The sequence below is a fragment of the Manacus vitellinus genome, unplaced genomic scaffold, assembly GCF_001715985.3.
Source record: "Manacus vitellinus isolate BGI_N305 unplaced genomic scaffold, ASM171598v3 scaffold_45_pilon, whole genome shotgun sequence".
Lineage (NCBI taxonomy): Eukaryota > Metazoa > Chordata > Aves > Passeriformes > Pipridae > Manacus > Manacus vitellinus.
Genome location: NW_021940571.1, coordinates 4457709 through 4484895, shown reverse-complemented (window position 1 = coordinate 4484895; position 27187 = coordinate 4457709). Strand labels below are relative to the sequence as shown.

The 27187-nt window shown below is 40.6% G+C and overlaps 1 protein-coding gene across 1 annotated transcript; it reads right to left on the bottom strand.

The window, feature by feature from the left end:
• On the bottom strand, positions 1–26006 carry PRKCI (protein kinase C iota). Its single transcript, XM_018079235.3, is given in 19 exon segments — positions 1–2548; positions 3659–3774; positions 4068–4157; positions 5160–5239; positions 5349–5474; positions 6389–6476; positions 6993–7128; positions 7701–7787; positions 8750–8847; positions 9810–9986; positions 10446–10504; positions 10978–11032; positions 11850–11990; positions 13036–13121; positions 14288–14338; positions 15689–15778; positions 20140–20261; positions 25875–25918; positions 25920–26006. Coding segments are annotated over 19 exon segments (1806 nt in total). The 5' UTR covers positions 25992–26006; the 3' UTR covers positions 1–2460.
• Between the last annotated feature and the right edge of the window lie 1181 nt (positions 26007–27187).

The window sequence follows — 27187 nt, the reverse complement described above, 5'->3', positions numbered from 1 at the left end:
ACACACAGCGGCCTAATATAAATGTTTTATTTAAAGTAAAAAGTGTGCACAAACAAAGGAAATGATTACACAACAACATTCAAGACCATATTCCATATGAAACAGGAAAATAATAGTGACAACATTAACTAGCAGAGCACCCATAGGAATCCAACTCACATACAAAAAAGGAGGTTACTCCACATAAATACCTCATGCTTCTGATGCAGACACGTTCTCCAAAAAACAAAGCCTACTGCACTGGACTGTTTACACCCAATGTCCCTTCTGAATATTTATGACAGTTGCTATATGCTTAACAGTGAAAAATAACAGTTAATATCATGGCACTTTGGAAAAAATTAAAGTTTAAAACTGGATTTACAGTAATTTAAGATATTTGTCACTTTTGCAACATTCTTAATGGTTAGATATGTAAATAGAAAAAGTATCTTTCCTGTGGCATTATCTATGTTAAAAAAAAAAATTAAGTTTTGCTTTACTCTTCTGTGATAAATGGCAGAAATGTCCTTCCTTACATAAAGCCATTTTCCTTAATACGCCATAGGAAACTAAGCCACTGTAGAGACAAGGCTTTTCTTGTTTAAATAGCTTCTGCATTTAATATCAGTTCTGCCCTGATGTCTAAACCAGCCATGTGGGTGCAGGAGTCAGAGGCTGAACAATCACCATTTTAAAACTGCACGTAAGCAGTTCACTTGACATAAGCGTGCTGAAGGTATTAGCTGCTCTTTAGAAGGTTTACTCTGATATTTTACATTTGAAAAGACACAACTTGAGTTTAAGGGAACATGATTTTTAACAGTGTGGAGGTTCAACACTTCCCTGAAACCGAAGCCCCTCAAATCACTTCCCAGTTTTGAAAACTCAGCCCAGTATAAAGAGTTTCCTACTCATGTTGCAAAGAAAAATATGAGCTGACTATGATACCATGACACCAGCATGTATTTGTGCAATCTCTCTCCTTGCAGCTCACATGGAAGTGAACAAACATACACAGGAAGATTTGTACTATGAATTTACAGTGTTGCAATACAAGGATTTTCAAGGAGAGACACTGGCCAAGCAGAAAGTCTTTGTAAAAGCTCCAGGTAATGTTTGCTAACTTGTGCTTGCAGATACTCAGACCTGCTTTCAGTGACACTTAGCTTGTCTTGCAGCTTTACATAATACAGATTCCTTTCTTCAATGTCTCTTAATCCCTTTTCCCCAAAGCAATAAAAAAAAAAAAGTGGTACATTTGGCATTTCTTCAGCCCAAAACATTCGTAACTATTGCTTAAACATTACAAATAAGAATTACCTGTGCTGTATATTACACTGCTTACTAACATGAAATGTAAGAAACACACCTAAGTCCTAGTTTGAACCATTCTTTCAATTGCTTTCCTTGAGCCTGCTCCCAACATTTCAGGTTTGACTGTGATTACAGATCACCATCTCTAAGGGGAGGAGTTAAGGGAGTTATTGTGGACAGCACCTATTTTTATTCTAGATGTGCTTTTTCCACTGGCAAAGTGGAACACATTCCCAACAATGTGGCAGTAAGATCAAAAAGGAACCAACGCCCTGACCCAGGCCCCAGCTGTACCGTGTGCAGTTCTGATGCAGTTAAGACAGAAAGTGTAAAAACAATAAATAGTGTGAGGCTCTACATCTGTCAGTATTAGCTGCCCATTACTGCTAAATTATGCTGTAGAGATTTTAACTTCTCAAAGTGTTAACTGAATTCTTTATTTAAACTGACACTTGATGCCGTGTCCAACCCTTGCTGACAGGGCCAGGCTAGAAAGGCACTCTCTGCATCAGCATGTAATTCCTAGTGTGAATTCTGGAGCAAAGTCTACCAATTCTAATATTGAGTTAATCATCTCCTTCAGGACAGGATCAATAAACCCTGTGAAAGCAGCCATTCTTGACCTGTGCAGTGTCTGCTCTCCTTGCTGTCATTTCAATCTGAAGGGCACTAACATAGCTCTAAGCATAAAACAGGGAAATCAGATGTTTAGAGAGAAGAGATTCAGAACTACAGAAGTGATAAGTTCTTACTCATCTTGCTGAAAAACCTGAAATCCTTGAATGATAATTAATTACATCACCTGATGCAATTTGTGTTTATTAAGCACTAAAAACCTCTCCTTGCTCAGAAAGCTGTACTGGCAACCTATACAGCCAGACACCTTTGTTCAGGCACAGGAGCCCCATAGATCAACTCCCGTGTTAAAATTCAAGTTTGGCAAAACTGCTGGAAAGTTTAACATTTTAAATCTGGCAGCTGAAGGTTCAGTGTAACAACTGTCCTGGACAACATTAATACAAAAAGAAAATTAGTGAGTAATTCACTGGTGGCAAGGGCAGGATGTTCAGTTACTCATTCTATGCAAGTGCATCCAAATGGAGAGATGTTTATCCATGCAGAAACAAACAGAGTAACAATTGGCACAGTCCAGAAATGGAGAATTCAGACACATTCCTCAGCTGACATCAAAAGAGGATTTATGTATTCAAAGCCTTCAAATTCAGACTGGTCAATCTTCTTCACAATATCACTATTAAGATCAAGAAACAGTCATTAGTTCAGCAAAATTTAAAAGATAACAATATTAACTAATAGTTCGACTTAAAATTTAAACTTGCACAGTGGATTGCAATTGAGAACATTTCCCTTCTCTCTTTTGTTCTTCTCTACCTTTATAGTTACCACTGTTTTTTTTCTAACCCTTATAATGGTACTGAAACACAAAACCCCTCAGGAGCAGTGACTGGGCTGCATGTTCTCACACAAAGCAATCTACAAGGTCTGCAGTTTTAAAACTTTCCCTAAACAGTCAGTTTTGTAAAAACCTGAAAACATTAGATGGGACAGATACTGCACCTGCATCAGGAACTTTTCTACACTTTATTTGCACATTCCACATTTAGAAAGGGATGAAGAAGGAAGCTGGATCTCAGACCTGATTAAGGTGCACAGGTAACATTTAATGCTCACTGTGTTAATGTGCTACATGAATGTTACATAAAACCCTAGAAAAATTCCTGAAATGTGAACAGCAGTGACTCAATCAAACTAGAAAGGCCCTTCCCTCCTCATCCCAAATCAGGGCCCCTCCAGAGTAAGGAACCACAAATCCACTACCAAAATCAACCACATTATCATGCATTTTACCAAGGCTTTTCAGCCAGGATAACCTCACCTGACTACCAACAATTTAAAATACCCAAACAAGCCAAACCAAGCATCTTCTCTTGTTCAGATAAATTCAATTTAAACCCAACATTCTAGAAATAACATTGCTTGAAGCAATGCAAAAAGAAACTACTTGACAAAACAGGTCTTTTCCTTCACACATTCATTTCTTGCAGATGATACCACTAAAACTTGTGAAATAGCACTTGTTTGTCTTTTCCTGAACTAAGATTCTTTATAGCAACTTTTCCACTGTTAGTTGATTTTTACATTGTGCCAGAGTAAATTGCTTAATCCAGAAATACTATGTCTATCATGAGGGGACACAACAGAATTTTCTTTGAACTAACACAAGAAAATGCTATTTACTGCTTTAAATATCCTTTCATGTACTACAACTACAGCTAGTAAATGAATTTTGACAACCTCTTCACTGATTTAATCAGAACTTTGTAAATTCTCCATTACTTACTCATCGTCTGGAGTGAGCTGCACAGGTTCATTGGTGAACTGGGAATCAAAGTTATCCAGACCAAACTCTCCAGATATATTTGGCTTAAATGGAGGCACCACTTGTTTTTGCTCCATCTAAGAATAAATGCACTTAATAAGTGACACCAAGGACGAGTTACAACCTATTGAATTGCTTTTAAACAAGGCTGGAAGTTACTACTACGTTTTATACTTTCTACAATCATTCTATTAATCTCCTGGCACTTACTGTGTGTAAAAGGGTTAAAAGATTCTGCATTGCAATCATGGTATAACATAAATTAAGAGCTCAAGGGTTTTGAGCTTAGTCATCTCTTGTGCTCAATATGAGTTTTCAAGCCAATTACTGTAGCAAAGAAAATCAGCCAAGCCAGTGGGCTCTCACATACCAGATCCCAATCCACATTGCGGAAGAAGGGATGTCCCTGGATATCTGCAAACCCTGTTTGAGGATGGCAGCCCAAACGCTCCTTTGGATCCTGTGCAAGCAAGAAAGTATTTCTAAATAAGTGCCCTGGCCTATTCATGGTGCCACGAATGAAATGCAAATGCTACAAATCCCACAAGAAATGAAACACCAGAGTCACACGGGACGCTGAAGAACTAAATTCACATTATTTACTTTGGAAACTGCCCCAATTTACTGTCTGAAATAGGCACAAATATATGGAAGCCCCTAACTGAATGTTATATGAACGACCATGCCATCTTTCTTCATTTGTATTCAGACCTTTTTAAACACACCACATGTTTCAGAGCAGGTGTGGTTAGATTACTAATTAATTTGATTTCTAACCCATACCCTCCCCTGCTCCTCCCTGAGCAGATTATGCCAGGCAGTCACACTGGGGCAGTAACTGCAGCACTGGGAAATACTGTGGAAAGAAGGTTCTTTTAACAAGACAATTCCACCTCCATGTACAGGTCTCCTACCAGGGAGCTGTAACAGTGTGCAGTGAGCAGTGTTATTTTCTTAAAGTAATTTAACCAAATCTGGTTTCTCCTGTTCCTTTCTTCCTACTCATGCAACTCTCACTGAAGGACAGCACGTGCTTGGACTCATCCACTACTAAATGAGCACCTTCTGACCCTCAGGCTGGAGAGCTCCCAGCAAGCAGTGAGCACATCCTGCCTCTGCGTTCCCTCCCTGGAGTCATCACATTAAAGTGACTTGTTAAGCTGCTTCTGTAAGAACCAAAATAAATCTGATAAGTTTGTTCAGTTCCCCAGGTTAAAGAAATCACTTGGAGCACGTCTATGCCTTTCACTTTGAAATTTCCTTACAATCCCAGCCTGAGATCCTGCAGCTTCACGTTTTCAGACAAGTGTTCAGCCCCACTAAAATTCTGTTTTAGGCTCACGCCTTTTCTACTCTGTTTCTCTATATGGCAGACAAAGTACATCAGCTGCACATCAGTCAACAGGTATTCAAAAAACCAGCTGCTTTTGAGAAGCCTTCAATAAACCCCTTTAGCTCTTACCTTGTTAAGGAAACTCTTTAGAACACCTGCTGCTTTAACAGAGAGGGATCGGGGAATTCGGATCTGTTTTTCCAAAATTACTGCAAGAAAACAAGGTTCCTATCAGCCTTGACATCTTTGAAGTCAGATTAAAGGTAAGCAGAAGCACAGCACTGAAGTGTAGAGTGTAGAAGCACCTATGGTCCTTACCTTGGAAGAGATAATCTTCTGTGTTCTGATCAGGATTGTCAGAACTCCCCACGATGTCGAACGGTGACCGACCCGCCATCATCTCAAACATGAGCACGCCAAGAGCCCACCAGTCTACGCTGAAGCCTAGAATTCAAGAGAGAAAACACCACTGGAGACATTTCACAACAAAAATACCAACACTTTTGAGGCTAAAAACAGTCAGAGAAGAAAGAATAAATTAAAAAATGTAAGTATTGCCAGTCTTTCCAATCAGCTGAATAAAGGAGAGATAATGGTTGTACCAGACGTTACTTGGATCATTAAGTGCACAACAGGAGGGGATGCTGTACAGAGACAAGGAAATGGAGAGTTTAAAGGTTGGTGTTAAGACCTTAACAAAGGTTTAGATAATATTTAAGCTACTCATTACTAACCAACAGTGTGTTATCCAGGGAGGGAGATAAGGACAAGGAGGAAGTATGTGATTCCTAACAGTAGCAAGTCAGTCATTCATGGAGCAAAGCACACCTACTCTGCTAAAGGAAAATCCCAGTAGCCAGGCTGGGACTGATACAGTCTGTCTGGCCTAGAATGTTTGTGATAAGGAAGGAAGATCTAAAGCCAGTCTGAAAGAGACATTTGACTGAAATAAAATAGTAGATTAAAAAAAAATACATAAACATCTACTATCTAGGCCCTTTGCAATGCATTTGTATCTAATCTATCACTGCTGCCAAAGCTCCAAAGCCAAACACAATTCCAGACTGCAAGTATATCATTAGTAGTATCTAAAATAGTTATAAACAATAATAAATTTGAAAGACTCAAGCTATTCTTCAAGACTGGCAAAAAGAATTTAAAACAGGGAAGGCAGAGTCTCTCATTTGCTTTGTGTGATGTTTTCTGCTCTTCCTTTGAAGGCTTTATTTACTTTTTCAGACAGGATGATGAATTAAGACTTCTAATGGAGATTTAGACTTTCTACTGCTAAGCAACTCACATAAGAAGTAAGAGACAAGGTGGAAGTTATGAAGTAGCACCAAAAGAATTCCATTTACCATAATCCTCTCCCCGGAGAATTTCAGGTGCAATATAGTTTGGAGTCCCACAGAATGTGCTGGTTGTGTCACCAGGCCTCAGACCCTCCTTTGAGAAGAGACAGGAAGAAAATACTTTACAGTTAACCAAAGATCCCACACTCTCATTCTGTTAAGAAGTTAATTTTGAGTTCATTTAAGTGTCCTTAATAACCAGCATAACAGCAACTCCAGGGCAAAGTCAAACTTGTGCTCCAGAGTCTTTGTAGTGACAGAAGTTTTTCCAGGGGAAATGGGCAGAGTCACAGGATCCAAACAGAACCAAGCGGGACTGACACATTTTGGCCTCTTGCTCTGTTTGAAATCCAGCTGCCCTGACTGTTCAGTCAATCCCTCCCAGGCAAGTTGATCCAGCAGCTTTATAAAAACACAAAGAGTACCTACACTTGTAGTCTGTGCACTTTGGCATTTGTCTTTTCTCCATGCGTGGAAGTGAAATGAGTAAACAGCTCCCTGTGTCCAAATCTATACCTTGACATTTCACATTTTTAAGTCTCTGCACCTTTTAATTTATGACAACTTCTTAATTGTTGATTTTCCTGGTTAGCAAGAAAATAAAGCTTACCTTGCACATGCCATAATCTGTGAGTTTGATATGCCCTTCAGAATCTAGCAGCACATTATCCAGTTTTAAATCCCTGTAGATTATCCCTCGTTCATGTAAATAGTTCAATGCCAGACTGATTTCAGCAGAATAAAACCTGATGTAGAAAGAGATATTGATTGCTCAAGTGATCAAAACCCAACCCACAATAACACAAGTCTTGGTAGTATAATAGTTTTGAAGCATAATCCCATGTATTCTATTATTTTTCCACAGAGAAGTGGCAAGTTGTTTATAATCATCCAAATGTTTCTATCCACTTCAAAATTTGTTTTTAATTAATATTAATGACTACTGCAATCATCCCTTTCATCTCACCATCTGAGATTAAACATATGCACCAAGAACTCAGCATTTGCCTGGACAGCTGGTAGTGGTTGTTGTAAGAGAAACACATTGATTTAGACATGTAAAAAAATACCACAGAACTGTTTTTCTAGAAAAAAAAAAAAAATCACACTCAAGTCATACAGGGTAATGCCAACGCAAACAACACCTAAGGGATTCCTACTACAGTTCCTCCTTGAAATGAAAGTATGGAGGCTTGCAGCACCAAAATGAGGATGCAGTTCCACACTGCTTAAATCCTTAACATCTGGAGAGGATTTGCTGGCTCATCCTCATAATCTCTGCACTGTTTTGATGCAAGAAATCTGGAATGAGACACACCTGGCATGCTCCTCTGGCAGTTTCCTCTGCCTCTGCATATGGAACATCAGGTCTCCTCCATTCACATATTCTATAACAAAGAATAACCTGGAACACACAGGATTGTTACAAATGATTGTGCACATGGCTGAAAGGGGTTTGAGATGCTACAGGTCTGGTATCAGTGAATGCCAATTCCATTCCTCCCACCTCTCTGCTAATATGGCTGGTTTCACCACTTCCCCTCCTTTTGAATAAATTTCCAGTGTTAAATATAATATAAAAGTATACTAAGTTTCTCTAGATAATTCCTTTATTGCTAAAAGAAAGTAGGTAAACCTTTCCATACTCCTAGATTAGAGCTAGTGCTTGTCATTATTATATCTGTGACTACATAAATAGATGTACATCAGTTTCTATGCACAAACCAGGAAAAAAACCCAAACTGATTTTCATTCCTGATCCCTTTAATCTCCTTTGTTTGTGGTTAATACTTTCTTCTCACTTCCCTCCCCTAGCTTGTCACCTTTACAAAACAACAAGAGTATTATTTAAATATACAATAACTGTATTTTATAGGTACTTAAAGTTATAACTGTATAAAGTAGGAAAACAATCATTTTCATCTCTATTACTTGTGCTTTCCTTTTAAAAATTCAGATTCTATTTTCTGAGTCTTGCCCGGCGATTCATCTTCAGAGAATCCAGGCAAGTTTGAGACCAATTTCCTTATTGTTTAAACTTATGATTTTCCTCTTGCTCTTCCCCTCCCATTTCAAGGTCCCTTATATCTCATACTCTCAAGCCTTTTTTCCCACTAGCTGCACTTCTCTTTCTGTCCAGAAATCTTCGCATCACACCAAACAGAACTTTATATTCTTTTGCATCTTTTCCATCTGAAAACCTTAGATGAACACGGGATTTGGCTCATAAAATGCTACAATGATTTACAAAACATTGACTTTTGCTACCTACCTACCACCTTATGCTTTAAATAGGCCTTTGAGGTGCCTAACAGGATGATTTTTTTTTTTTATAAGACTATCTTCTTATTATCTTATGACCTTTACCTGCTTTCTGTCTGAAAGCAAGAGTGCAGTCCAACCAGAAAGGGATGGTTTGAAGCCTGTTCAAAGACGTGTTTCTCTGTCTGAACCCAATCAATATCCTGTTTATTGAAGAAAAGTGACATTCAGAAAAAGGACTGTTGCACTTCTTACATCAAGTATTAATGACAATTAGCAGAAAGACTTCCAAGTGCTTTGCTGCCCTTATTTTACTTGCAAGAAATTAAATATTACATAGTTCTGCAATGTGAAGCAATACAATACAGTATATTCCATTTTTTTCCTGAACATCCTGTACTTTTAACCTCATTGTGTAACCACACTTGTGAATGAAAACATCTATCAAAGATAAACTGGTGCAGACAAATGTAAAGTAGCACCAAGAGGTGGAGCAGAAATTAATGGTAGACTGAGAAATAAATGTAAAACCTCTTGGACAGCAAGTCACAGTCACTCAAATCTTTTCAGAGTAGCCTAAAGAAACCCAAGGAAATCCTCACTAACAGGAGGTTTTCAGCAGTTTAACACTGCAGTTGCTGACAAGTTTTCACTCATCACTGTGCATGGTACAAAAATTGTTAAGACAGAGGTCTGATTTAAACAGCAATTCAAATAACATTGGGAGATTCCTTCGTGACAAAAAACCCCCAGACTTTAACATAAGAAAATCAGACTCCACCCACTTCATTTCAGCCCAGCAAACCAACATAAGAGGAGTGATATAGAATACTGCTCCAAAATAAGGAATCAATCCTGGCTTATTCACTTCAATTCTGCAGGAGTGCTGCTGCAGACAGTGCTGAGTATGGAAGGAGACACTGAGAGCAGAAATCATGAGGCCCATGACAGAACCACAGGCACAGGAGGGTGGCTGGGAGCCACCAGCCTGGCAGTGAAGATCCCAAAATCTGTTACCTGCCTTGTTTACCTTCTATAGTGCAGTATAATAGTACATGTTTAATTTTCCATGAGTGCTGCAGCCCACAGCCTGGCTCCCACCTCGTGGGGGATACTGGAGCTCTTGGGAAGAGCTGCCCAATTCACTGACAACCCCCCTGCCCACCTCATCATCGTTGACGAGCTCTTTCTTCACCACTTTCATGGCGTAAATGCGCTCGGTTTTCTTCAGTCGGACCAGCAGCACTTTGGCGTAGCTGCCTCTTCCAATGACTCGGAGCAAGTCAAAATCCTGAAGGCCCAGGCTGGAGGAAGCTTTGCCGCTTTCCCTGATGCTCATTGCCTGTGGATAAAGACACTTGGGAATGGGGAAGCAGCTTGCCAATGTGAGCAACTGCAGAAATCGGCATTTCGAACAGAAGAGCAAAATTAATATAAACAAGTAATTCAATTAACAGTTGTTATTCTTAAAACTGCACTGTCCTGAAAAAGGAATGTGAGGGGAAAAAAAGGGGGCAGAGAAGAGGAAGTAGCTAAGAAACAAACCAGACTGGAGGAATTTGGAATACTTTCTAAATCAAGTGAAGGTTCAAAACAAAACAGTGAGCAAGCCATACGTGCACACACCTGAGTGAGCAACCCAAATGTGCCTTATGTGCTCATTTTCAGTTTGTGACAAATCAGATTACCAAAATCTACAAACTGAGGGACATACAGGCTTTAAGATCTCTGAGGATCCTCATGGATCCCTTCCAGCTTGAGATATTCTATGCACAGAGTTAGCCTGGTTAAGCTATTTTACCTCTTTTTCTTCACCAACATGGTCCAAGCTCTCATGACTCGAGGGATTGTACGGAATCACTAGAGGTGAAAGAAGAATTATTAGACCAATGCAGCACAAAAGTATTTTCTTTTGCCCTAAGACTTCCACACTCAGATACACAATTTAAATGCATCTATGGCAAGTATTCAACTGATGGGTTTGAGTTAGAACCATCACTCTGACTGCCAGAAGAATAAACTGTTTGGTTACCACTCCAGTAGAAACTCTGCTAATGCTGGTAAAGGTTGGTTTTTTTTGCTTGATCAGGGCATTTAAAGCTTACTGATGGAAAAATGTAACTGCCAGCCTAAATTCTCTGGTTTTAGTCAAGTTTCTTAAACTGATATGAAAAACTGGAATTTTTATATTTACATCCCCCTGATTATTAAGAAGCTGTCTTACTTTTCTTATTCTACGAAAAAATAAAGAAGGGTTTTTAAAATAATTTTACTTCAAAGTTCATGTTTCAGCAGGTTGCAATAATTTAAAGAAATAAAATTATTGATGTTACCTGATTCTACATTATCTGAATGCACTGATGATGGATCCATAGGCATTATTGGCTCCTGCAAATATGCACAGAATTCTTGTAATAAACTGTCCAAGTGTGAGAAGCATTATTTTAGAGTCAATAAATGAAATTAATGATCCCTAAGGAATACAATCTAGCTACTTTTTAACTTGACTAGTCAATATAATTACAGCTCTAACCCTTAAACAACAAAAAAACCCAACTGCAGTCCTTATTTTCCCTATTTTCTGGAAGTTACGACATTTCCAGAAGCTGTTGAAGTGACAACTCAGTGTAACACAGGACAGAAGGATAGCAGATGAGAAGTGAGAAAAACTTAAGTACTTCAGCAGTACATATATTTGTCAAAAGAATTCACAAAATGTAGACTTGTAGCTGTCTGCTCTATTAAACCAGAAGCAGTAATAAAATTTTCTGGTGACTTAAGAATTAAGGATGATTGAAACTCCTTGGGAGAAAAGTTAAGTCTTCTACACTTCATCTTCCTTTTCTGTAAATTGGAAATAATCCAACCATCTAACTGACAGTTAGAGAATTTATTTTACCTGTACTTCACTTTGAAGATGTAAAATAATGTGCTATGTAATGATATCGTGAAGGATGAGATAAATGTCACTTGTATGCTTATACTTGACACAGATGTGAAAACCAGACTCCTGTCTTGCTACTAATTCTGCTCAGTGAATGCCAAATTTTCTTGCAAAAGTCACATTAACCATAAAAAATGATGTTTCATCTACTGTGATCATTTGCAGGCTGCAGTCGGAAAACCAATAGCATAAAATCTTTTGTTTGGTTGGTTAGTTGGTTGTTGCTTTTTCAAGACAACCTCTTGGGTAACTTTTACTTACTGGCTGTAGTGTGTGACGGCCACAATCACTGCTGACAAGCTTGTGACACTTCTTGTGAACCAGGAGTTTGCAGTTGATGCACTTGTAGCCCTGGCGCCCCAGGCCCCATATCCGGTCAGTGCAGATGGCACAGTGAGCTCTCTGCAATCATAAACCAACCCTGATTAAAGAGCAAAACTAAACCATAAAAACCACCCAGCCACATTTTCAGTAACCAAGCTCATTTGCTGTGTATCTCATCTCTCTGTGCATAGGAGTCCTTAACAGAGGAAGGCAGGAGAGCAAAAGCTTCAACACATTAAACCACCAGACAACGGGAATGGGAAGATCACAACTCACTGACAGTCACAACACAACTCTAAAGATCCACGAAAACAGGGTGCCTACAGAGGCAAGAGTGGGAAGCGATTAAACTATGGTGCCTTGACAGCCTCTGACCTGCATGAGGTCAAAAAACAAAACAAAAAAAAAGCCAAAGTTAGATATGAGGATGCTCAAGATGAAGTTTAGTGGAGACAATCTCAAGCATTAAGCACACAATACACTAAGCTTAGAGAAGAAGGAAAGATCATTGAAGCTGTCAAGGGACCTGACTTTTTCAAATATTTTGGGTTTGTTTTCTGCTGTGTCTTTTTCTGAATACAGCAGACAGCCTTCTGGGTCCTTCACTAATTATATTTGACCACTGCTTCTTGAAAATATTCCAAATGGTTTGTTATTTTCAGTCGATTACATGGCACCAGAAGCAGGCAGTTTTAAAGGAGAAAACTGAGATGTTTCTCCAAAGTAACAAAAGAAAAGTCTATGCATCATAAGCAACTTCAGACCTTTTTACCCCCAGAACTTAGAGAACTGAAAATGCACTTCCAGCTCACAGACATCTAATGCCAGCATCTCAGTTTGCCCTCTGGGAAGATTTTAAGGGAACACAGGAGCTTTTATATGATTGATATCATGGTTTCAAAGTATATGTAAAGAAAATTGCAACCAATTTATGTCTTTCTATTTTAAAGGTCCTGATAATTTAATATTAAGTTTCCTGAAAGTACAGGGTTACCACAAGCCTACAGACAAACAACAAAAATGAGAATAAAACTACCTTACAACTTTTCAAGGCAGTGACATCATCGTTAGGAAAGTAAGACATCCCTGTATCATGGCTTTAAGTACCCAACAAGAGTCTCACCCTGTTAAATCGTTTGGCTTGGAAAGTGTGACCATTTGCACAATAGAGCTTTCGCCACCGGCGGGCGCCTCGGCGATAAATGGATTCTAAGAGGAAAAACACAGGATTATCTCCATACAAATACAAACACAGAACTACAACAGCTGCTCATGGACCTTTCTGTGTAGAGGGATTTGCAGAGTAAAGTTTCACTCCTGCACCTTACAGGAAGACAGAGGAACGTTCCAAGTATCTTTTGAAGTTTTGGAAAAATTTGAAATAGAATATCCCAATCAATGCAGTTGATTTTGATTTTCCAGAATTAAAAGGAACAGTGAGTCAAGAGAAGGAAAGCTGTCCAAACAAAACAAACACTGGTGTGCAAAGTATGTACCTGCCTTACCTAAACTTAGGGAGGAGCTGTGGGAGAAGGGGAAGGAGGAAGGGATGTGAATTTTGGGAGCATGTCCTGATTTGTATGATGGCTTGACAAATACTCCAGTGTTTTAGATCCAAAGCTGACACTGTTTGCTTGGTTTATTTTTTTTAATTATTACTTTTATTTTTTCTTATTTAAGGCATATCAGGAAACAAAAGTAAAAACTAAGATATACAAAACCACACTGAGCTGCAAATCTCTTCCTGATTCAGCCTGCAACCTCATTTTTTTCAGACATTCTGCCCAAGTTAACTGCACATTTGCATTTGTCAGAGACTTGGACACCAAGCTGACAGATGTGAGTGTGCATAACATATACACACTCTTTTATAAAACTTTAAGACTGAGGGGAAATTACCCCTCTAATGCCTAGAACATCAGCTAACATAACTTAGGGGTTTTCAGAGAATCCTCCTGACAGTACCTAAAGATCCATTTTAAATCAATTAACCACAGATCTGTAAATGGTGACACAAGTCATTACCACTGGTTACCACTGGTTACAAGCCTTACATTTGTCACCCAGCAATCTGTCAACTCCCAAAAAGACAGGAATAGGATAAAAAACTGTCACGATAGAAAAGGCAAAAGCAAGGAAAGCAGAGTGACATGGATAGTTAACAGGAATGTGAAATGCTTATTAACAATGAGTCAGAAGTGACAAACAACATTAAGTTTAGCAAGACTTTCTATTCCTTTTCAATATTTAATTTATACAGATTTGCATTATTAATATTCATAAGTGTGGGATGCCAAATCATAGAATATCAGAATCTGCTAAAACAGGAAATCTGAACTGGTTTTCTGTACTTCTCAAATAAAATGCCCACTTACTGTCTTCTCCTGGACAAGGCATGCCAGGCCGCTCTGGTACACAAGGAAACACTGCAACAAAGACAGTAACTTCTGAGGAATTTTTATTTCAGACAGAAAATAAATCTTTGGGTTAAATACAACACTCCTGAAAGGCATTCAGCCATATGGGAGGACAACACTGACTGCATTTCAACAAAACCTACATACATGAGAAATATGAGCAAAAAGTAGAATAAATGAAGTTATTTCCTAAAGAAAGTAACCAGAAAAAAATAATGATTCTGGTTTCTCATGTGACCCATCTTCACAGTTGGTCAAGATTTCCAAATGCTATAAATGTATTATATGACAGTGTCCCAACAGCTACATATGATGTTGACAATATAAGTCTTTTTTTCTCCAGTTTATTTAGCTTTAGTAACACTACCCATTTTTTACAGTTTATTCAGTTTCAGAACTGTCAAAGAGAAGTATAACTGCAGAGAGACAGCCCTGGTGCCAGTTTAATCAGAAGCTTATCAAATACCAAAATAAGTGGAGAAAGGGCAGATCAAAAAGTGAAGTAATATACAGAAACCCAGTGAAATACACCTACGAACAGATTACATTCTTCCACATTTTAAAACTCCCTGTGGGAAGCTGAAAAGCTTCCTCTTCCTTTCAAATGGGGTGATGGTGAACTAGATTTTTTGCACCCTTTTAAGAGCAGGAGCATGTTAAGACACTGTAATGTAACACAACAATACTTCACAATGATCCCCTGCTCTTCTGCTCTAATCTGGTAAACCAAGATCAACATTCTACTTGCAAAAACTTACAAACAACAAGAAAAATACTTTGCAGAAGCTGCCAAAATAGGCACACAACCCTGAAAAATAAAAATTGAACAATTCCACATCAAACAGGGGCACGATATTATTGGGTTTAAAACTGGTATTGGGTTTAAAACTGAAGTACTTAGTTTTAGAAAAGCCAAACTTTTGACTCATCTGGCATCACAAGTGGAGCTTATTAACTTTTTTCCTAATATAGATGCTGCTCTAAACCACTCATCAATAACAAAGTGCAGGATAGTAAATAAATTTAATAAATAAAACAAACAAATAAACTGCACTGCATCCCTTTTCCCATTCACTGCCAGCAAGTGTATGCAGGCACTTAGGCTGAATGAATGATGACACTTGAAGTCTGTCAGGAAGATTGTCCTTCATCAATAAACTACCAGCAGATTATTTTCCCCCCCTTAATTTAATAAAGAACAGCTAAAATCACAGTGCAAGGTCATCAGCATCCCCCTGACACAATTCCACCACAGGCTTTAACCAAGGAGGACGTGCAAAAGGCACAGATAATGCAAGGTCAGAATTCCACTCTTCACAGGTACAAACATGAGCAGCAATACAGCAAATTTCCCCTTACCATGAATCAGAAGCTCTGAATCCTTGTTTAGTTCATACAACCGAAAGGCCTCTTCTAACTCCAGCTGAGAAGAAACTGTACATGGATCTCCTGTGGAAAGATAACAGAACAACACAGCACTCATCCCAATTTGTTCTGTGCCATTCCACAGCTCCCTCACAGTTGGTTCTGAGATAATTATTGTAACAAAGCAGAACAACATTCTCAATTGTGGTAGTATTTATTTTTAACGCTCTTCAGAGAGTACATCTGAAAATACATTCATATTGAATGCTTTCAGGGGAAATAAAAATATGGGATATTCCCAAGAGGCAAGCAGATCATCATCCCAAAACATCACTGGTTTGGTCTGCTACAAGCATGGTCATAGATCATCTCAGTACAGGGGGTGCAGGTTATGGTCCAGCACCTAAAAACCTTCTGAGATTACATTTTATTTAGCAGATTTTTAATTAGAAAGGAGTCAATTCTATTTTCACAGTTGCTTCAACACTGCCAAGAATTTAACCAGAGGTGCAAAACCAGTTACACCTCTAGTCTCTCCTCAAACCTCAATGAAAACTTCTGACAAATAACATAATCTAAGCACAACATCCCATTTCTCTGATTTTTAACTAATACTTTCACATTCTCACTTTTTTGAAATAAAATCCCTTAAAGAAAGGGCACCAAGGCAGGAAAAAAAGTGTGGGTTGGCTGGTTTTGTTTCTTTTTTATAAAACAATTGCAGTTTTGTCAACCATTTGAGATGGTGCAGGTTAAATTACATGCCAAATACTTGATGATAGAGTTTCTCTGCCAAGACTGTGTTTTCTTTGGTGTCTGATGCAGATTAGTAACATTATAAAAAAACTGTCCCCCTAAAACAGTAAGCCTTTTTCAAAATAAATACTACAATTACAACTGAAACATTTTTAAAACAATGTTGAATCTCAATCATCTGCCCCAAAGAAAGAAAATATTTCTAGTTATTAGTTCAATTTTTTCCCCTCTCTCCACCTACACAAGATGTTCTGTGCAAGAACAAGGGATTTATCTCTGCCTGCTTGTACTCCAACATGAGCAGAACAAGATTCTTTCTAGCCAAAACCCCACAGAGCAAGTCTGCTGCCATATAACACTTCCAATTTTTAAAAGAAACGCTACTTTTCATGTCCTTAAGTGGTAAATTGGAAGAAGGCAGGACAATTCCCATCTCAGCTGAACTGGATCCACTCTGGAGGTTTTACTGCTCTGAGTCTTTGGTCAAGACCATGGTTTGAAAGTTAATGAGCAACAGTCTATTAACTATTTAAGCTCACTATTAAACTCACCCCACAGAAGTTTTTCCAGTTAATTTGTTTTATTTCTAATGTATCATAATGTATTTGTTTCTAATGTCTCTTCCCCCAGCACAGGAAGGACATGGACCTGTTGGAGCAAGTCCAAGGAGGCCACCAAGATGATCAGAGGGCTGGAGCAGCTCTGCTGTGAGAAAAGGCTGAGAGAGTTTGGATTGTTCAGTCTGGAAAAGAGAAGCTTTGGGGTGACCTTATTGTGGCCTCCCAGTACCTGAAGGAGCTCATAAGAAAGATGGAGAGAGACTATTTACAAGGGCCTGGAATGACAGGACAAGGGGAAACGGCTTCAAACTGACAGAGAATATGTTTAAATTGGGGATTAGGAGGAAGTTCTTCCCTGTGAGGGTGGTGAGGCCCTGGCACAGGTTGCCCAGAGAAGCTGTGGATGTCCCATCCCTGGAAGTGTCCAAGGCCAGGTTGGACAGGGCTTGGAGCAACCCGGGCTAGTGGAAGGTGTCCCTGCCCATGGCAGGGGGTGGAACTGGATGAACTTTAGGGTCCCTTCCAACCCAGGCCATTCTGTGATTCTGTCCATTCTTTTCTATTACTAAAATAGTAATAAATGTAAATGGTCCATTTGCAGTGTTCTGCCTTTATTGTTTTCTGCACATCATAATCCCTCAGATGAGACTCTGAAGCCACCTGCCATCATTTCCCATCCATTTCCCTACAATTGGCCAACCTGAACATCCCACTGCCTACCCACTCCACAAACTTACATCATGCAGAGCACAGGGAAGAGAAGGAACAACTTATTTACTCAGACTCACTATTGGAATCAACAAACCAGTTTTTCTTCATTTGTTTTTGACATCTGTACAAACAGCTTTGTGTTTCCTTTTGGCAGAAGCAAAAGAGGGTCTCAAGAATAAGCAAACCAGGAACAGAAGTTGATGGACATCTCTTTCAACAAGTTCAAGCAGTACAAATATTGCAGTCAAAGACAGCTGGGACACACAGGAAAATATTTACTTTTGAGTTATACAGCAAGAAACAACAGACTGAGAACACACACAAGGCCAGTGCCCATCCCACAGGATGTTTCAGGACAGAGGGAAGATGAATCAGCCATATACAAATAAAACAGAAATTTGTCTAAAACCAAATCAAGTTATTTCTATTTTCCAGTAGCATCTGAGAGTTTTGGAAGTGATTCCACTCAACTAAATTAGATCTGTCTTTGTGTGCCATTACCTCTGTGACACAGGAGTAGTTACACATGATGCTTTCAGCTTGTAAAGGCTAAAACCACACTTAGTATACATCAAATAAAAGCCTTACTGACCAGGTAAATCCAGTTCAGTCACACACATGAACAGTTCAGTCAGGAAGCAGTGATGCCTTAGATCCCTTATCTTGTCTTATACTATAAAAAGCATGAGCAAGAGTGTAACACGAACCAGCCCACAACACACATTTCCTCACGTTACTATTAAAGAGCAAACTTCAGTTTTAGTGAAGAGGATGTGATACAGGAATTTTCTAAGAAAGCAAAGCAGGTTTCTAGAAAGAATATCTACTGAAAACACTTCAGAGTGCTGGAGAGAGAGGAGGCAGGGGTCTGGGCAAGAGGCCATGCATTTTTCATGCAAGAATTACTCACAAAAAAGACAGAAGGATTTTTTTAAATACACTCCTCATCACCAAATTAACTTTTTATCCACTGACATTAAACTGTAAGTCAATGATTAAAGCAAACATGGCTTGCTCATGAAAATTAATTCCTTTGTGAACATATGAATATAATTCAGTCAAACTGCAGTATTCCTTTTTTCTTAACTTATGTCTAATTAAAGAGCAGAAATTGAGACAGAACAAACTGTGACTTCAAATAAATTATTGAATCAGCACAAAATTTTTATTAAAATATATATTTCTTACTATGACAGACACTGCAGACTCTTCCTCTGCAGTGAGGAATCCATTGTCCTCCTCATGATAAAACAACACAGCCAGCTTACTGTGAAGTAAATGTTCAACTCCAATAGCTCTCCTGTATGATCAGTCATAAACACTTCATTTCACTGTACTGCATCTGCCTGGTGTAAATAACTGTGGCATAATGAGAGGAAATAAAAACCCCCACCCCGCTCAGACTCCCAAACCCACACAATCTTCAACACACCTGCCTACAGGGCTCTTCCAAAAATCAGCTCTGGTCCATGTTTAGCTTTCAGCTCCAAATAAACTGGCAGTCATCCAATTTTGAAAGGGAGGAAACAGTTCTATAAGCACCTTTTATGCTGATGGCTGCCTGCAAACACCAACCACGGCCAACAAATCACTGCACACTGCAGCCCTTTATGTACTGCATCAGCTAAAACAACTCCACAGCCATCCCATAACCCAGATGTGTCTTTGCTGGGGCACAGAGAAAATAGGACCTACAAATAACCTTTAAAAAAAAAATACTGTACACATACAGCTTGACTGGATGACATCTGCTAAGGAACAGGGAGAACAGCCTCCAGACTTTTTTCATCCAAGGTAAACTTTAAGATGGATACTGTAAGTGCTAAAGATGACAGGTTCTCAGCTAAAGTTGTTATTGCACTTTGATGAAAAGCAACTATACATCATTCAGACAAGTAATTTCCCTTTTAATATTTAGAAAAGGTTTTATTAGAAGTTATGTGTTAATAGACTTCAGGTTGTTAAAGTAACAGCTGATAACGCTCGAGATATAATGTTTTTGGTTACACATAGAACTCAACTATATATTAAGTTGCACCAATATTTTAGATAAATACTGCTATTTGTATAATTCAATGTCGGTCGAACTGTTTTTCAAAAATGTAAGATGTAAAGGGAATCATGGTCTTCTTCAGCAGTATAAGGGAGTACTTTCTGTTCCCTTCATAAGAAATCCCAATATTAAATTAACATTTTGATATTCAGTGAGATCTTACTTGGTTTAAAAAGAGAGAAAGTTACTCAGCAGTGTGAAACAACCACCTTTTCATTAAGCTACATTTACTTAAAGGCACTGGATAACCATTATCTTTGGAGTCAGATTTACTACTTCTGTGCTTTATAAGAAGGCAGAGGGAAAGGAAAAGATGGAAAGAAAAGCTGGAAAGTTGAGCAGCATATTGATGAGCACTGATTTACCTTCCTCATCAATCCACTTCATGGTGAACAGCTGCTCGTTGTCGAAGGAGCACATGTCCCGAACTTCACTGCACAGCCCCTCGAACGAGATGGAAGGTTCAAAATAGGTTATCATGATGTCCCTGAGCAAGAGAAAAACAGATTTGAGAAATTACACTGCAAAATGTAGCACTTGACCATCACCTCTAACACTGTTCATATGCCACCAATATAAAACCCACCCCTGATGCAGCCTCCCTCCAAAATGTTAAAGTACAGAGGTTCCCTTCCTATAGAAAAGTCAGGCTCCAAGTGATTTTTATTACTTGACATTTAATCCTCCAGGTATCTGCTTCAGAAAAACTAAGATTTAATGCTCAAATAACTATGAAGTGAGTTGCAGCAGATATTAGCCACACAGAGAAATCAGATATATTACACCAACGGAAACTCAAGAATGAAATGCTGCAAATGTTTTGAATAATGTTAATAACATATTTTTGGTTTTACTTGCTCTGTAACAGTTATTTTGTTATTAGATATCAAAATGTAAAAACATATACATCTTCTCTGACTAATTTCTGATTGTGTAGATGTTATAAAAAATTAATGACAAATATTAAACAGGTTTTCTAGGAGATGTGGGGGGATGTTCCAAATATTGAAAGCGCCTTTAAAACAAGAATGGTGTTTCAGTCTATGAAGGGAAGGCTGACAGAGAGCCATATACTTAGAATTCAAATTTATCTGTTAAGCAGAATGGGTATTTCTGTGATAACTGAGATTAAAAGTGAGTTAACCTGTTTTTAATATGTTAGCATAAAATGCTGACCAATTGTGTTGGTATTGTCTGGCCTTAAAGGGGAACAGGTGACTCAGGGTTCAGTCCCTTAAACAAAGGAGTCAGGAGATACAGTTCAGAGGAAGGTGGAAGGCTGTTTACAACACACTCCTCCTCAAACACCTCATTTAAACCCAGTGTCTGAGCTACAAGACTAATTTTCCCATAAAAACCTCAGCTAGCTGGATTTGCATCAGTGGGTGCCAGCTCCCAGGACTGTTTGGTGGGGGGAAAAAAATAACCAAAGCAACAGAGAAAGTTTTTATCTGGTCAAAATTCACATCAGGCTTTCTACCAGAATGAAGTGTACATATGCAGCAAGTTAAATGTCTTTAAATCACCTTGTGCATGGGCAGAGTGGGATCAAGGAGGTGACTTAATGTAACAGTTATGGTCAGGGAACCGGAACGACGCTCCAGAGCGCAGAGCACACGATAAACAAACTGCTGGCCTGAGGCTCCTCCACGTTCAGCAGCAGGAATAAAATCAAGCAGCAGTTTCTAAGCACTCCAGAAGAACAGCGAGTCTGCTTCTGGATTTATAAGCATGGTCAGCTGGTTTGGGTACAGGAAAGACTCCAGTAAATAGGATAGAGGTGTCCAGGATAGACACCATACCTCTTCAATAATCTGAATAAAGCAGTCAAAAAGTTGCTACGTGGTTTGGTTGAGGAATTGCTCCTCATCTTTCCACAAGAGACAAGATGCAAAACAAAACATTTGGAGCCCAGTATTTAGGCACAATACAGTAATTTGGGACAAATGAGGCTTCATTTGAAAGCCCCAGCTGTGCTCACTCCACACAGCAAACTTCTGTGCAACACAAAGGTCTCCCTTTGCATCCTCCCTAAAACCAGCAATAACTGGGAAGCCAATTCCAAGGTTTGTGTCCCTGACGGAGGTGGATCTGACAGCGTGTTACTGTCACAGACACACGGGCACCCCCCACAGAGCAGCTCCGTGTTGGGAGGCAAAGCCTTAACCTGTATTTCCTGTTTTTCCGGGAAGGAAATAAGGCACTGCTTACTTGGCAGCTCCACTGATTTGGTGCTAAAGTTTACCATTCCTTTGTTTATCCACATTTTAGTCCTTCAAATAAAGGATAGTTTAATTATTTTAGAATTTAAGCAAATCCTCTAGATTACTATCTTAATAGCTCCAACAGGACATGTATCAGACAGTTATCAGATAATTTGGAAGATCTCCTCTGCTATACCAAACACTGATCACTGTTTCAGAGAACCCTAGCTCAGAGCAATATTAAAGGAAAAAGATTATATTAAGTATAAAAAAGGTTCCACAAGCAACATCTACAAAACAGCCTAATGTATCCCATATTATGTATGTGGAAATACAGATACATTACACATATTATCTACATACCCATATATTTATCACACACCTGGGTCAGTCATTAAGGTTTTTGATAATGTCTAATTACAGACCACTGAAATGAAGCCACACAGGACTCCTGGGGAATTCTGCTGTGTCAGGGTCATTTCTGTACCTTAAGGGACAGGCACTGACACTCACAACCATTTAAAGCATTTCTTTCCCCTGTGGAGGTCTGAGGTATCAAACTACCTGATCCCACAATCAGTTTTTCAGGAAAAAATGTACTTTTGCAAAAGTAAACCAGTGTTGAAACAGCAAGAAGGGATGAAAGTGTCTCCATAGGCTTAGACCAAAGCTTTCTTACACTGAACACTCTCCTTGATCATCAACAGACAACCCAAGACATTGTGCTTAAGAACTGGTCAGAAAGCATTCAAGACAAAGAACAATAAAAAGAAAGTATGCAAGAACTCAAGAATCCTTTAAAAATTAATTTTATGGAAATCCTTATGGAGGTACATTTTGATTTTACAATTAAAATTCAATTTTTTTCACCCCTCTTTTCCCACTCATGCAACTACATTAAAATTAAGAAAAGAAGCAAGTTTAACATGTATCATGAGAGGACTGTCAGGAGTATTTTTCATTCGAACCAAGTCAAACTGAAGGCAGGCAGAGCACTGGTAACTGCTTTTTTATTAAAAATCTAACCTACATTACAGCCTACACAGCTAAAACCAGCATAAAACCCATGTCAGGCACTGAAAGAATACAAGCTAGGATTTCTAATCACGACAGAAAAATGGTTCTTATACTTGATTGGTTTTGCTTCTTTTTTTAAATCAACAACATGAATTCTACAGGGTTCCTTGAGCACAAGCAGTGTGTTATTCCCACCTGTTCTCTGCTGCTACAACAGGTATTAATGATATAACAACTTGTGCTGACCTGACAAAAAGCATCTACAACAAATGAGATAAGACAAAAGGCAAACTTTGAATATCATCAGAGAGCTGAAATGGGTGTAATTACAGATGCTGATCAGTGCCATAAGCATGGAGCTGCTATACTTTTGTTACTGCATCAACAAAAAACTATGTAAACTTTTAGAGTAATAAATTCCTAAAAACTCTGTGAGGACCCTCTTTTACACACACTGCACAAATCACACTAACTCTTTACAACTGGTAACACTATTTTAAGCGTTTTAAACAACCAGCCCTATGAGAAAGATAAGTAAAGTTCACCCGAGAGAAGGAAATACGTGGACAAACTCAACCCACTGCCCTAGTTCCCAAGTCTCCGGGAATTCCCCACCCCCTTATTCTCATGATCTCTGTTCATTTTCAGGAAAATTTTCCTTCCTGTTTTAACATCTTTCATGAATTTAAGATAAAGAATTAGCACTGCACAGTTCAATGAAACAAAGACTCTTCAAAGGGTCCTGTGTGAAGTCTTTGTCTTGGCTGAGAAAAGCAATTGGGCTCCTGGCCAGACCCATGTTTTAGGAATTCAGGTTTGCTCTTTTCCCCAGGCAAGTATCCCAACTATCAGATTCACAAACCTTTCAAGAACAACTCTGTGCTTCGAAGTGGCTGTTGGTTTTTGGTTTTTTCTTTAACCAGAAACTCCTCCTGGAAGATGAAAAGACCTTCCCAGCAAGACTTTCCGAATAACTTCTACAACCCACTTAAATGCTTCTATTAAAATGAAATTAAGAGAGATTAACATTTCTTGATTAACACTATTTCCCATTAAATCCTCGATCCAGCTCTAATCTCGAGATGGTTTATTTGAGGAAAGGGGAAAAAAGGTGCCTTTGATATCAGCATTCAGATCCTCAGTCTCCAAGTCATTCCAGGGTAAGTGCAAATAAAGTGTTTGGCTTTGATACCCACTTGATAATGCAAGTCTGAAAAGGGGCTTGAGACTTTCTGTTGTAAGAAAGTGGAGAGAATGATTTGCTTATATCTCAAAATAAATCATGACTAAGGCATTCAGCCTGTTAGTCTGTAGGTATTCACAGTGGTTAACCAACACCCTCCATGACTCAGTGATGTTATTAAACTGATAACTGCACTAACAGAGAAAAAGTCAGTGGATAAGACTCAAAAGAAACATTCCAATATCTCTGAAATTACCAGGGTCATGAGCCAGCATTTCTGCCCAGTGTAGCAGATTTTTTCCTCACTCCCACAACCTGGAGCTGCTTTCTCCCTTCCTGTTCCACAGCCTCCCTCTGCTAAAGCAAGAATTCATGTGATTGCACGTGAAAATGATCAAGATTAGAACTGACCCAGCAGAAGAAAAAGAAATGGTTTTAACGCAGAACAATTCCCCTTTTAGTTCACTGTCTGACCAAATGAATGCTTCTGCCAGCTGACAGCCAGGGGCATCTCCACTTCCTTAAGAAAAGGTAGATTAAAGAGACTGTGAAACAAAGAGCTGAGAATTTCACATACTATTACTTTGACAGAGTCTCACACATCCTATAAGGTCACAGACTGTGCCAGTCTCTAGAGTAACTTCTACAGACTTCAGGCAAGAAAAGCCCCAAATCAGACACAAGCCAGAAACTAAACACAGCAGCAAATGCCAAATGCTCAGTGTGGTTTCTATACCTCTCCTTAAAATTATAGGGCCAGAGATAGCAGAGAGTAAATACTGAAGAAGTAATGCACCCCTTCTTGTGCTGAACACAGATAACTGCAAGGAAGCTGTCAAGTGTCATGTGTTCACTCTTAATCCAAAAATGCAATCTACATTTTTTGCTGCTTAGATCACCTCCACTCAGACTTAATGGCTCAGTGAACCACTGGCAACCCTTGCACTCAAACTTTTTAAGTCCTGTAACTGTTACTATTTAATAGGGGGTCATGAGCCCAAGACAGAACATTTCTTCTGCCTTATATGTTATTGCTTGGAGAGACACTGAATTAGGCCAACAAAATTCAAATTTCCATTCTGCAGACCTATAGTATTTTGCTTTGTTTGTTTTTAACAGTAGAAGCATAATTGATGGTACATAATAATAATAATCTTAGTTACCACTCATAGGCTCCCTTGGAAGTCACTCAGTCCCTGGGAAACAGCCTAAAAACCTATGAAACAGATTTTCATACAAACATCCTCTTTTTCTAGATCTGGACATCACCTAATACAGAGCAACCAGGACCAAAGCTGGACCCTGAACACACGAAGTATGAATTTTGGCGTGTATTATGAAGGAATATGCAGTTGTTTCTGCCAGCAGGGCCTGGGGATGAAGGGAAGCAGGGTGAGCAGGGCAGAGAGGCTGCTCAGGTACATCCTTGTTCATCGGGAAGGCCATCCCAGCAAGAGGGAGGATCCAGCTCCCCCCAGACCCCAACATTCGGAGGGGAGGCTCCTCCGGACACAAGCGCTGCACTTGAAATCCATGTAAACACGGCTGGACCGTCGTAGAGGGTTCATCCTACCTCCTCTCCCTCCTCCCCTGCAGTCGGGAGATACCCAGGGCTGGAGCCAGGGGTGCCCGGGGCATCCCGTGCCGGGCACCCCGGACCCCGCTCCCCGCCCGCGGGGCTCGACGCCGCACTCACCCCTTGTAGTAGGCTTTCACCCGGACCTGGTGGGCGCCGTCCCCCCGCGAGGCTGCCGCCGAGGCCGCCCGGAGCCGACATGGTGCTGCCGGCGGTGCCGTCCCGCTGTGTCGGCATCGCCCCGGGCCGGGCCGGGGGATCCTCAGGGAGGGGACCAGGGCCGGGAGCGGGGCCGGGGCGGCGGCGGCTGCGCGACCCCCGCGCGCTCAGCGCGCCCCGCCCGCGCCGGGCGGCACTACGTGCCGGGAGGGGGGCGGAGGGCAGCGCGCAGGAGAAGCGGGGCGGGGGGAACCCGAACCGCGCGGGGCGGCACGGAGGGGAGCGTGGGATTTTTTCGGAGGAGTCGTTCTGAGAGGAGCCGGGCGGCAGCTCTGCTGCGCAGAGACGCGGGTGACAGCGCCCTGTGTGTGCCCCCCCCGCGAGCTGCGTGGGCTCTCCCCGGCGGGACTCCACACCTCTGGGGCGGATGTTCCACGCCGGAGCGGAGGGGGGGAGAGGGGGCGGCGGCACGCAGGTAACAGGGGCCCGCAGTGGCGGAGCCGTCGCAGCCGCCGCTCCAAGTCTGGCAGGTCCGAACCCGTCGGACGGTCCCTCTGCTCCCTTCGCCGCCCCCGGAGTGGGGCCGGCACCGCGATCCACACACAACTCCTCGGCACTTGGTACGGCCCAGCGCGGGGCATGGCGGGGCCGCGGCGCCGGCGCGGCGGGAGCGCAGCAGGATGTGGGGTGTTGGATATTCAGCGCCGGGACAGGGAGCTAAGGAGGAAAACTCGTTTTACCCAGGTACCGACGGGGCTCATCCCCACAGCGCGGGCAGCAGGCGAGGGAGGGATTCTCCCCCTCTGCTCTGGGGAGATCCCACCTGCAGTGCTACTTCCAGCTCCGGGATCCTGGACACGAGAAGGTCGTGGAGCTGCTGGAGTGAGTCCAGAGGAGGATCGTGAAGATGCTTCGAGAGCTGGAGCCCCTCTGCTTTGGAGACAGGTTGGGAGAGCTGGGGATGTTCAGCCTGGAGAAGAGAAGGCTCCAGGGAGACCTGAAAGCCCTTTTAAGTGCCTAAAGGAGCTCCGAAAGAGCTGGAGAGGGACTTGGGACAAGGGATGAAGGGACAGGACACACAGTAGTGGCTTTAAACTGAAAAAGAGTTAAGATTAGATATTAGGAAAAAATTCTACCCTGCGAGGGACGTGAGGCCCCTGGCACAGGTTGCCCAGAGAAGCTGTGGCTGCCCCATCCCTGGAAGCGTTCAAGGCCAGGTTGGATGGAGCTCTGAGTATCCTGGTCTAATGGAAAGTGTCCCTGCCCATGGCAGG